Source organism: Pseudopodoces humilis, chromosome 4 (genome assembly GCF_049639895.1).
Source record: "Pseudopodoces humilis isolate 2021_Gansu_Grassland_sample_001 chromosome 4, ASM4963989v1, whole genome shotgun sequence".
NCBI classification, from domain to species: Eukaryota; Metazoa; Chordata; class Aves; order Passeriformes; family Paridae; genus Pseudopodoces; species Pseudopodoces humilis.
This window is the reverse complement of record NC_142203.1, coordinates 63,957,707-63,965,985: the sequence shown is the minus strand read 5'-3', so window position 1 is coordinate 63,965,985 and position 8,279 is coordinate 63,957,707. Positions and strand designations below refer to the sequence as shown.

General features: G+C 42.1%; 1 protein-coding gene across 1 annotated transcript in view; it reads right to left on the bottom strand.

The window, feature by feature from the left end:
* The window catches only part of LOC148184519 (uncharacterized), a 15,364-nt gene extending 8,349 nt beyond the window's left edge, over positions 1–7,015 (bottom strand). Inside the window, exons 1-3 of the mRNA XM_088054644.1 lie at positions 6,859–7,015; positions 5,496–5,745; positions 5,239–5,290 (exon numbers count right to left, since the gene is read on the bottom strand). Of these exons, the coding sequence (XP_087910770.1) occupies positions 5,239–5,290; positions 5,496–5,745; positions 6,859–7,015 (459 nt within the window). The remainder of the gene's footprint in view (positions 1–5,238; positions 5,291–5,495; positions 5,746–6,858) is intronic.
* Between the last annotated feature and the right edge of the window lie 1,264 nt (positions 7,016–8,279).

The following is an 8,279-nucleotide window of genomic DNA, read 5'->3' as shown; positions in this document are numbered from 1 at the left end:
CCTTTCCTTTCCTTTCCTTTCCTTTCCTTTCCTTTCCTTTCCTTTCCTTTCCTTTCCTTTCCTTTCCTTTCCTTTCCTTTCCTTTCCTTTCCTTTCCTTTCCTTTCCTTTCCTTTCCTTGCCTTTCCTTGCCTTTCCGCGCCTTTCCGCGCCTTTCCTTTCCTTTCCTTTCCTTTCCTTTCCTTTCCTTTCCTTTCCTTTCCTTTCCTTTCCTTTCCTTTCCTTTCCTTTCCTTTCCTTTCCTTTCCTTTCCTTTCCTTTCCTTTCCTTTCCTTTCCTTTCCTTTCCTTTCCTTTCCGCACCTTTCCGCACCTTTCCGCACCTTTCCGCACCTTTCCGCACCTTTCCGCACCTTTCCGCACCTTTCCGCGCCTTTCCTTTCCGCGCCTTTCCTTTCCTTTCCGCGCCTTTCCTTTCCTTTCCGCGCCTTTCCGCGCCTTTCCGCGCCTTTCCGCGCCTTTCCTTTCCTTTCCTTTCCTTTCCTTTCCTTTCCTTTCCTTTCCTTTCCTTTCCTTTCCTTTCCTTTCCTTTCCTTTCCTTTCCTTTCCTTTCCTTTCCTTTCCTTTCCTTTCCTTTCCTTTCCTTTCCTTTCCTTTCCTTTCCTTTCCTTTCCTTTCCTTTCCTTTCCTTTCCTTTCCTTTTCCTTTCCTTTCCTTTCCTTTCCTTTCCTTTCCTTTCCGCACCTTTCCGCACCTTTCCTTTCCTTTCCTTTCCTTTCCTTTCCTTTCCTTTTCCTTTCCTTTCCTTTCCTTTCCTTTCCTTTCCTTTCCTTTCCTTTCCTTTCCTTTCCTTCCCGCACCTTCCCTTCCCGCACCTTCCCACACCTTCCTCCCCTTCCCTTCCTCCCCTTTCCTTTCCCCTTTCCCTTTCCCTTTCCCTTTCCCTTTCCCTTTCCCTTTCCCTTTCCCTTTCCCTTTCCCTTTCCCTTTCCCTTTCCCTTTCCCTTTACCTTTTTTCTTTTTTTTTCCCCTTTGGCTTGTCTTTGGGCCTCATCCTTTAGGAAAAGGAACAGTAGTCTTACAGCAGAACATTTAGAGCATTTCCTACTTTTTTAGACCATCCCCCTTCATATATTTCTCCTGAATTTAAATGTCAGGTTTCTGTAGACTTTCTCTAGGAGAGCTCTCACTGAAGCATTTTTATGATACTCTACCAAAATTCTCATCATCTGGCAGCTGTTCTGTAATTTAAAAAGAGCATAAAGCTGTAATGCATAATGTTGATTTTTTTTTTTTTTAATAACATTTTGACCTGAAGTGATAGTTCATATAAGCTTGGATTTATGCTGAATATTGGATGAATAAAACCTTAAGGATTTGCTAGCTGTCTGCACATACACACTCTCATTGACACTGCTTCTGTAGATCAGGTCTCACTGCAAATTTCAATATTTAAAAAGAAAATATACTATATCCTTGAGACATGATGCAGTATCAAAATCAGACTTGTTCTCCCATTCCCTTTTTTTACCTAACATAATCAAACACAGAATTTTTCATCAAAAAGCAATCGCTAGGAGCTTCAAGAAATGCTAACTGGCCTTATCACTACGAAACAGTAAACATGAGAATTTTAAACAGTAAACATGAGAATTTTAATCATGTGACTAGCATCAACAAATCTGTAGGACTACCTCTATGTCTGGTACTGTCAACAATCTCAAATAACTTCTTCGTTAATTTGAGATGCAAATTCTGATTCAGTTTTATAGCATGCACCTGTCTCCAACTCTCTGTGGTGAGGCAGGTTGCTTCCCGTTGTAAAATGGCACAAGGTGAAAAAATTGAGAAGCTGATTCTCTCTAAAATACAAGGAAAAGCTACCTGGGTCTCCCAAATGGTCCCCAAAGTGTCTTTAGGTCCTTCAAGGAAAGTGAAAAATGTGAATGTATAAATATATGGACATGAAAAAGATTTTCTGGTATAAAACCTCTTCAAAAGGAGAACCTGTGGAAAATACAAACCCATTTCAGATGTTTTAATACTTCTTATTTTTTGTATACGTATTTTTACAAAAATTTATGTATTTGCAATATGAAGTTTGAGAGTATCAAAATAGAAATAAAACTCTTTTTTATTCTTTCCCTGGGTTGCAGTTTCTTATACTTAAAAGAATGAAAAAAAGTGCTTCAAGACACCCAATTTTTGGTTTGGATGGCTGGGTTTTTTGCTTTGATAATCCCTCCTGCAGGAATATTTAAAGGATGAGTTAAAAGTGTCAAAATTTTTATTATTCATCAGCAGGTTATCCTCTTCATTAGCTATTATGTCTCATGCGTACTTGTTTGCTTCTAGGAAGCTCATTTTAAATGACATGTCTCTGGTTTTGTTCATTACTTTAATTAAAATAAGCACCCTGTGATTGTTAGAGCTAAGTTTTTATCTTAATCTTCTACCCTTTCATTTGTTTATAAATACCAATTTCTTCAGTGTCCTAGTGAGGCTTTTCAGTCAGTGTTTAGTCCTGTGTATCCAGAAGTCTGACTATGGGATAATAAAAGACTGATTTCTACACTGTCTTATAGAACTCATATAGAACTCATATAGAACTCTATACTGCCTTGTAGAACTCATTAAATTTGGAGATGAAGCAGGCTGTCAGCAAGTCTGCTTGTTGCAGTTCTCTTAGAGAAGATGGAGGTAGTCTTTTCTATCAGAATGCTGCAATACCACCTCAATTCTAGTAGCAAATTGGTGCAAAAGAGTAATGACTAAATCCATCATCTGAGGAGCCTGGGGGAAAGATGAGTTTAAAGCAACTCAGACTCAGCCACAAAGTCTGTATGGAAATTGTGGCCCACAAGCCTGGACAAGCAGCATCGGGGGACCCAAGAACCAGTCAGCAGGTCCAGATTGGTGGATGCCCACTCTAAAATACAATGATCTCCATATCCTTCCCTCTCCTCTCCTCAAAACTCCTGAAGCAGACTTAAGGTCCACCAGGCACCTCCCCTCCCCATAAATCCACAAAGCTATGGTTTGTCATGAGGGGAAAGGTCAAGAGAAGAACACTGTCCTATATCCACTCTCTTTGTTGGACCAAAAAGATGGGATGATGGCAGACAAACACTTCCCCTCCCAGAGTGACCCAGTACACCTCAGGAAAGAAACAGTGAGCAGGCTGTGCTTCTGAACACTTCAAGGCAGCTCAACATTGGACGGTTTGTGTCCCAAAATCTAGTTTCTGCTTTTCCTTCCTTTCCCATTGTTGTAGACATGAAAAAGCATCTGTGAAAGGTCTGTGCTTTGACATTTCTGAGATAACTTTCCAGCTCTTCTAGCAGCAGTTAGATATGTATCTGGCAATTTGGACTGGGGGGAAGGTTTGAGATTGGTTTGATTTGTTTTTTTTCTTTAACTTCCATTGAACTGTGCTGCAGGTTTGCAAATTTCTCTCAATGACATACACATTCTTCCCTGAACATTTTTCTCCGGTCTATGTGACTTGAAAAAGTGCTTAATGAAATAGTCTTCTGTGCCTGCACCATAAACACAGGTTAGCCCTAGAGGTAACAATTCCCAGTTGATATGTAAAACCCATCTTTAAGCTCTTGCTTCTTTACTCACTATCTAAAAGAGTAATTTCTCATTCCCTGGTGAAGCTTTAACCAGTAAAGGATCACAATGGCTCCATTTAAAATTTCCCTAAACAGCAGTAAAACATTAATCCCTGTTCCCTCTCTGGTCCCAGATCAACTAACAACCATCGTAACACACAGCAAACTGGGCTATTTGTCTATGCTTCAGCTCATGTAGGAATAATTTTCTGTTTGTTTCTTCAATCAGATCTGCAGACTTTCCATCAGCTGCCTCTTTTATTCTCAGCCCACACAAGACAGTAAAATTGTCATCTTTTAAAAGCAAATATTGTACCTTCCCAGTTACATTTTCATTTAAAAAATAAATCAATAGTTTGCAACTGATAACCAGATTGTGATTGCTTTTAAGATTCTGCTATCTTTCCCATGAGATAATCAGACAGCACAACAAAATACATCTATTTATTATGAGGAATACTCACATATTCAATCAGCCTGTTTTAAAAGGGGCCATAAATGAGTTTAAGGATTTTAAACAGCCTGGGTAACTTTCCATCCTCTTAATTTCTAGTAACTTCCAGTTACTTCCAGTTAAGTTCTTTCCTGAGAAGGGTTAAGAAAGTTTCTAGACTTTTATTTATGTACTTACGTATGGATATGCATATCCCTACACATATAATTAAGTAAGAAACTTCTTTTGGGTGTTTCATTTACAGAAACTAAAAAGAGGTGAGCCACTTTGTTCTCTGCACAGCTTATCTCAAGACATCCCTCTCTGCATTGTCCCTCTTTACAATCTTCACCAGCAGCCTAAATGTAGGCACTGATCTCTGCCTTAAAACACCTTTTCTGCAATCCACCCAAAAGCAGAAGCAAATAGCATCTCTAAAATAATTACCTCAAATACTGTCCTAGCATTCTTTGTCTTGCAACATAGGGCTGTTTTGCTTTCACAATACAAGGGAAGTATTGTTTTCACTCTAGGTTTGGAAAGGAAAATGGATTGAAAAGAAGACAGAAGATGCATGCAAATATATTTTCCATAGGTTTCTATAACACCTCAAAACACTGTTCATTGGGTGTTTCAGCTTAAGTCTGAGCAGATTCACTGGGGATTTTTGTCATTAAAGAAGAGTTAGGTCTGAAGTGCAGTATTCTCATGCTTTAATGTTACAACATTTCATTGAAAAGATTCAGGTGCAGACATCCTATCTGTGATTATCTCCAGCTGTGGACATGAAGAGGCTGAGTGAAGGCACTTGGCATCCTCTCAGCATGTGGCCTGTGGTTCTCCTCGTTTCTTGAGCTCTCTGGCTCGGTCTAACCAACAGAGTCATAACTGCCCTACAGCATGGCATAGCCCTCGGTGCTAGCAACAAAACTGAGTGCCAAATTCCTGCTTTCACTTGGTAACCTTGCTGGAAAGCCATAGTGCTTTAAAACAGTTAAGAACAGGAAAAATACAGTGGTAAGAACTCTGATAGGTTTTCTTTCTTTTCCTTCTCTCCCCTACATTGTGTTCTGTTTTCTTGACTGCTGATTTTACTACAGGCACCTAATCAGAATCAGACTAATCCCACTGCAATGGAAGCAGCACTTTAACGTCAGAAAAGGCCAGAAAGCCCCACTTCTGGAAGCAAGAATTTTCCCTGGAGTGAGACACAGCTTTAATGCAAAAGACCCCAGAGCTAAGCCACTTACATCCAACTCCCCAGATGGAACACGGAGTTCCAGAGCAGTCAGAGTACACCCTCTGTTAGAAACATTACAAGCTGTATATGTTACAGCATTCCCGGTGCTGCTCGCTGGCCCAAGTCAGCCCTGCAGTGTTAAAACTCCGAGGAAGGCAAGAGGAGTGCTGCTGTCTCATCCCCTGCATCACTGCTGGGGGGCTGCATGGACTCTGGCCACGCTCAGGGTTACAGCTACTTTTACATTCATGCTTTGTCAGAGCTGACTTTGGCTTAATCTCTGTCAGAATCTCTGGCTTAATCAGAGATGCAGGTTTAAGTTTTTCAGCTTTAGAACTGCTTGTTCCAAGCAATTTGGTACCACTGTGGGCTCCGACCTGCAGTGGTTTCCAGCACAGCCGGTAATCCAGCTCTGCTCGGGGGCTGTGCAATGGGACGGTTCCCATTGCTGCATGGCTACAGGTGCTGCTCTTGCTGTGCCGCGGCTGGGGACAGCAGATCCCTGATGTGGGACGTCCTGGTGAAAGTAGACATGTGCTCAAGCTCCCTTAGCACCTTTCTTCCCGCAATCCTCCAATGTTTGTTTCTCCTGTGGAGCTCTGGCTACTTAGGAGTGTTAAGTGCGTTTCACTGCTACTTAGCAAAGGCAAAGACACACCCCACCGTGCCAGTGTTATTGTATACAACATTCCATAATGCTCAAAGTACACCAGACCAAGTCAAAAGCCTGATCTGCATGGTATGTTCAGGATGAATTGATGTAAAATACCATAACAACACCACAAAAGAACTATTCATTCATGTTGTTATGCATTTTATTCTTGTTCTCTTTTTGTTTTGCTAATGAAAAGTTGATTTCTGTTGTGAAGCTATAATCATATGTGAATTTTCATCTGCTATAGGTCTTTCACTTCTCTAGTTCCCTCACTAGATTGTATAATTCTAGTGAAAGGAACGATTCATACAATGTCTTCACAAGATTAAATAAGTCCACTTAGCTATGCTAATCTAGTTCAATAGCTGCCTACACAAACATAAACACTGTGTGCCCTGTCTCAAAGAAACTTCATATTTTTGTTACATCAAAGCAACTTTTAAATGGAAATGGGAAATCAGACAAATTACATGTAGAAGAATTTAAGACTAGTTTTATTTGATAAATTACCTTTAATTTTCTGGGCACAAAATAAAAATATAGCTTATCAAATCATATCCCACATTAAAAGCTGGTTTATTATGAAATACTGTGAACTGAACAGATTGTTCCTGGTGACTGTATCTTCCAAAAGTTTAGAACCAATAAATTTCTCTGAGTTCCCCTCCTTCATCTTGGTGCTGACAGGGTAGAAGATCCATTGCTTCTTGAGATGTGGATAGTGGGTGTGCCTGTCTAGGGGATGGTGCAGTATGGTTCCACCAGCCAGTCTCCTTCTCAGACTCCCATTTAATACTTCTTGGCCTTTCTCCTCTTCCCCACCAGCCCGAGCAGACCAGCTGTCTGGTTGCACCTCACACGGCTGGTGTTTCTGCAGCCACCAGGTCCAGCACATTTTGCTCTTTTGGGCAGTGCCCAGCTCTGTCCCTCCCTGCCCCGGGACCTGGAGTCCCATTCACATTCATGGGCGCTCACTCTGGGTCACCTCGTCCTTTCTGCTGTGCACAGGGGATGTGACTTCTGGGAAATGAACGAGTTTGGACTCATGGAGTTTTGACGAGTGGAAACCAAGCCTGAGCTCCTTGGGTGGTGCTTGACCACCATCCGAGCTCAGTGCCAGTGCCCTGCGCATTCTCCGGCTGCAGCGGCCTGCGCTGCTCCACACCCCGGGGGTGTCACGGTCCCCGTGCGGTCCCTGCGTGGTCCCTGCGCTATCAGAGCTCCTCTGGGCCACAGCTCCACCATGTCCCGCTGGCACACTTGTCTGTTTTCCAGTATTGAGTCCTTGCCAGGTGGGAAAGCTCCCCCTGCCCTGAGGCACAGGGATGTGACTCACTGCTTTGAGGTCCAGGAGCTTTGAGGTCCAGGAGGGACCCCAGGCTGGGTAAAGGCTGCTTTGTGATCTGTTCCTAAGCAAGCACCTGAGGAAATCTTCACAGCAGCATTCTGGGATAAGGGTCAAGCTCTTAGAGAGTTCCAGTATCTTTTCCCACTCTGAAACAGAGAAATTAAGAATTAGGAATTAAGCATAAATAAATGACTGACCAGAAGAGAGGGGGAGCTGACAAGAGCAAGAAAGGAGTGAGACTGCAAGATAAAGACCTAGAATACACTAACAAGATGCAAAGACAAAGGCACCACAGGATAAGGGGATTCTTTGGACCCCTAAGCTGGAAAGAACGGTATCAAAGTCCAAAAGGTGGTCAAAGGACTAAAAGGAGCATGTGTGGGAAGAAAAGGTGAAAGTTCAGCCAAGGAGAAAATTGCTGACCTCACCCCAAAGACCCCCAGATGACCACTGAGCTGACCAAAAATGGCCAGTATGCAGCCGCAAAGGGGCATGGAGCTAATTGTAATGAAGCAAGGAGAGGCGGGGTTAGGAAATTAATATGTATTAGGTGTATTGTGCAACCCTAGTTTGTAAAGGATAAGAAGATAAAGCCAAAGCTCAAAAGTGTACATGTTTTTTGGATGCTTTTCAGTGCTGAATAAATTCATTTAATTATTATAACTATTCTGCAAGTTACAGAGTTTTTCGATCCGCATATCACCTCCTCTCCTCCTACGTCTCCTTGTCCCTCTCCTCTCGTCTTTCCTCCACTTTCCCCAGAAACTTTTGGGAACTTTGAAGCTGACAGAGCAGCAGTGTAGCTCAAGAAGACAATGTTTAGAGTAGTTACAGTATCAGGTGTACATGCTCCCTTCCCCTTTGTGAGAGGGGACACAGGTTATCACTCAAAATACATGGCAGAGTTGCACATTTGAAATGTAACTTCACAGGATAGTTTTGGACTCTTCCTGTTTTGTACTCATTTATGCTCTATTCTTTCACTTCTCTGCTGCTCAACACCTCACAAATAGAGCTACAAAATCAACATTTGCTTACAAAATGATCA